This window comes from Sphaeroforma arctica (genome assembly GCF_001186125.1).
Source record: "Sphaeroforma arctica JP610 unplaced genomic scaffold supercont1.2883, whole genome shotgun sequence".
Classification (NCBI taxonomy): domain Eukaryota; class Ichthyosporea; order Ichthyophonida; genus Sphaeroforma; species Sphaeroforma arctica.
Genome location: NW_014037675.1, coordinates 1 through 4,562, shown reverse-complemented (window position 1 = coordinate 4,562; position 4,562 = coordinate 1). Strand labels below are relative to the sequence as shown.

General features: G+C 44.4%; 1 protein-coding gene across 1 annotated transcript; it reads left to right on the top strand.

Moving 5' to 3' along the window:
• Nucleotides 1–1,586: 1,586 nt before the first annotated feature.
• SARC_13084 (hypothetical protein) lies at nucleotides 1,587–2,321 on the top strand (the record flags this gene model as incomplete). The annotated part of the gene is made up of 1 exon (XM_014292793.1): nucleotides 1,587–2,321. A coding segment is annotated over one exon (735 nt), but the record flags the coding sequence as incomplete, so codon positions are not given.
• Between the last annotated feature and the right edge of the window lie 2,241 nt (nucleotides 2,322–4,562).

Below are 4,562 nucleotides of genomic sequence, written 5' to 3'. Positions count from 1 at the left end.
ATACACACACAACACCACACACACATACACACACACACACACACACATATATATATATATATATATACATATATATATATACCCAATACGACTATTTTTTTTAAAACCAGACCTATGCTGCTTGCAATTAGCCTGTAAGCCTATGCGAGATTAAGTGAGGTAGTGTTTTTGCTGCTTCATGTATTACGTTTGTTTGCAAATGTATCTTGATATCAAAGTATCGCGGTATATGATACCACCCCACACAGCTCGGAGGTTGTTAATTGCTGTTGAACTCTGGCATGTCCTTGTCCATGGAGTGTCTCGATTTACCATGTATATTCCGCATAAGTTGTAGTGTATACCTAAGATACCTTGTACATGCGTCTGATATTCTCGTACCCATTTGAATGCAAGATGTTGATCTGCTGATATGGCCAATGCATTGCAGGCGACTCCACCGTAGGTTTCACATATTTTGAATAAGCACCCGAGATATCTTATACACACACATCATCTGATATTCGATCGGATGCGAGCTGTCGATCTTGATTTGACCAACGCAGTGGCTCGACTTACCATGCACATTCTGGCATAAGTTTTAGTGGGTGACAAATTGGTTTCTCGAAGGCCCAACCCCAGTTGTATTTGCTACGGTGTGCTTGTGTTTCAGACACTCATCTCATCATCGGACACTATTGTGTAGTCTGTGTGCTGAGAAAGTTGGAGCTTCTGAGTATCCCATAGTAAGTGACCGACTGATTGCGTTGTTTCGGCTAGCTATCAGCAGAGACAGCCTGAACACAGGGTGCACACTCGGACTGTTTGCACCAGCACATATTCAGCGTAAAATACGATACAATCACACAATGTGTTGAAATAAAAAGTATAAAACAATGTGACAGGGACAACGGGTGGAAGGGTTGTTGGTTGCAGGTTGGTGTTTCAGGTATTCCGAACTTGATATTTATTGTCCATGGCCTGGACTGGCAATTCCGACTACACTACACCATGCATCCAAATATGATCGTGTGGAGTAAATTTGTTGAGAAACTGGGATGGTACAGGAACGGATATTGAAGTACACATCCGCGTGATATCAGTACTGTGCTTGTTTTGTTTTGCCCCTTTTGGGGTTTGTTCCCTAATTTAAGTGTCGCTCATCCTTTTGATGTAGCTTGTATCAAGAAGCAGTCAGTCATGGGCAGCCGTAGCAATTCGCCGCGTGCCGAATCTGCTCACATCTTGGTCAGCATCGATCCGGTAATCTGTGACACCACAATGATAGTATACGAGTGACTGGATGTATCTCATTAGAGTACTCCTCATGCGAGATACGTATGTATGAGAAGATCTATGACCATATTGCCACGGTTTTGCAGAGTTTATGCTAGTGAAACCCCTGACACCACTATAGTCAGCGTGTGCTGCTTGGTCTGTGTTTACGTTTAAAACACATGTTAGCGATGTGTGGACTCTGTGGGTCTCAACTTGGACACCTGCAGGGAAACCAAATGTGCGTGTGTCGTGCATACCCTTTGCCGTTAGCTTAAGCTTCCTACCTTTTCTTCCTACTAGCTTATGTCTTCACCATTTGTTCGGCACAGTGTTTAGTGGTGAACACAGCAGCTATTCCTGGCGATATAACAGAAGCACATAAGAAAGCGGGTGGGAAAGTACTTGAGGCTGATTCCACTACCGATAGACTGCACGCTATTCCAAGTTCGCCGCAGAACAGTGTGAGCGGTGCACAGACGGCCCATTGTACCGATGAAGCGGGTTCTGATTCTGATGATGGGCCACCCCCCCTGAAACCACCACATATGAAACCACCCCCCAGAGCTCCGGAAGAAGATATGGGAAGGAGTACAAGAAACTCACAGGCTGATCAATGTACGGAACAGTTGGTGCGTGAACCTGACGATGTACCGCCAGTTGCAGTGCCCATTTACGACAGGGTGGGGGAAGGATATAAGTCACTGTGTGATGTGAGTGGGGCGGTTGGTGACAAGAAGTTGTCTGTTGGTTCGCCAGGGGGTACGAAGAAACAACATAAGCACCGGCACGGTCCCCCGAAGTTGGTTTCGCTGGCAGATATACAGGCTGTTGTTCAAGATACACATAGGGAGTTGCAGGGTGGTGTGGGGGATTTCAGGACCAAAGAGGTGTCTGCTGATCAGTCCCAAACCAAGAAACATCGAGTAAAGGCAACTATAGACATACAAGATCTGGCTGCAAGAACGCACAAAAAGCTCAGCGATGACTATGCGGGTGACAGTGGGCCTATTGATAATGAGGAAAAGCCGCCCCCGGCTATCCCGCTCTCAGACGTCCCGGAATCTGTGAGTGACTTACATCTATTCTTGCTTGGTGAGGAGCATACTGGCATGGTTTATATATGTTTTTACCTGGATGTGAATGTGATAGGAAGAAAAAAAATATGTACATGTATATGAAAGTTTTACTCGAGCTTGAGTGCATTTGGTCGTGTGGGCGAACTTGCGAAGTTTTGTTCGTATATGTATAGGAGTTTGACAGCACGACGGCATACATGCATATACATGTGTGTATATGTGTGGTAACATTTACGCCTGTTCTTGATTGCGCGAGTGTGTAAGTATGGGTGGGCACTGCACAAGTGGGTGTCAGGGTAGTTCAATGTGTATTTTTTCTATACCTCTTTCATATCATATTGTTTTGTGGCACATGCGAGCGCGACCCATGTGCATATCCCACTTAGGGCACCTTTCTGTCACCACCATGTATAATCCTTTCTTGCTTTCCTAAAAGTACATCTGTCCCCGATGTTAAAAAGATGTTAAAAATCATCCAGATTTCCGGAGAGTAATGCAATGAGTTTGGAGGTTACTACATTTTCTCTTACTATAACACAACATAGAGATATCGACATACATTCGTAATATCATATCAGTAGGCGGTTCACTCACTGATAAATCATTAGTCCATCACTACCCACAAGGAAAAAGCGTTGAGCAGACGCGCTGGATGTGGCGAAGACACACTGAAGCCGTCCGCTAATTCAGGTATGCCTAGAGGCTCTTCTTCCTCATGCGGGGCATGCTAAGTGTTAAGTATATATAGGGGTTTGGGGAGAAGTTTCACTAGGGAGAGGCGCCCTTATCGCACTTGGTACGGGAACTGCAACAATTGACCTGTGGACTGAATTGTTCCCTGCATAAAACCGAGCTATAAATCACGATGTGTACGTTCGTCAGCACTCATCCACGTAAAGTCGTATTTATTTAATGTGATCTCACCCAGATAATTGTGTTGCTCAAATGTGTACTCATATGTATATGTATATGTGCGTATCGTTGATCACGCTACGACTTTTAATTCTTTCGGCAAAGTTCTGAGAAGTGTTTAGAGACGCATTGTCATTGTGAACATATGCCATATAAGCTACCAGTCGTCCATTGTATTTAGCTGTACATGGCGAATTAAAGAAGTAGTTATTCTTCCAGGAGTATACACAAACGAAACTAAGGAAGCTGCACGGCCACGAGTTTCAGTGTGATTTTACAAAGAGTCTGTCTTTTTTTTCAACTCAGGAACCTGCAACTAAAATTACGATTTTTCCAAGTTGATGCGGTTCAACACAATTGTGCAACAATTTCATGCGCATCACTCGATGAATCGCAATCCATGATCACACAGGTACCGAAAAGCGCCCACGAAAGGCGCACACACTCGCGCGAGCAGAGAGCTATCCCCAGTCCAAGGCAGCGCAAGGGTCTGGCGGTAGTACAAAGCAGAGCAATGGCCAACACACCGCGCAGAAGGTCAAGAGGTAGGGTGTGTGCATAAGTGTGTGCGAATATGGCCGCGAGGGTTGTGCTTGTTCCCAAGACCACTTGGCATCGGAAATTACAAAGTTAAACCAAGGAAATTTACAACTCAATTTAGAGATGGATGGTAGACATATTTCAGATAATATTCATTGACAGCCTTCCTGTGGAACTTCAACATCGCCGCTTGTCGGCAATTCGAATATACAGTCTTAAATATCATCGTTCAATGCATATCATATCCGATTGATATAGGACTGCGAGTGCACCAGGAATAGAACGCCACGGGCGTAATCCATTCCAGAAAAAGGAGGATAGAGCCATAGTTGTGATCCCTGAGTGGTATGAGACCTTTATACTGTTTTGTGTGTATTATGCAGTGATAAATCGTCCGTGACATTCGCATACGAATTGATGGAAGCACTCACATTGATTGCGGAGTTATTAAGCGTCATTCAATCGTGCACTTATATCTATTGAGGATTCTAGCGTTCCCAAATATAATACATCAATACGCCTACTCTTCACCTCACCGATTTTAGTGGCCCAGTTCGGGCCGACAATAAACTTGCGCCCATCACTACGGAACCGATGTACGTAAAGCTGCTATCTTATATTCAGAAGGCTTTGGGTATGTGTGCCAGACTAGGGCCTTGTACTATGATACGAATGCTCGTGATTGCCTGCATGTATGTGTGGCGTGTTTGTACTTCGTGTAAATGCCATTGCGAATATAGAGCGCAGTTTGTGACAAAATTGGTGAATTTGATTCAA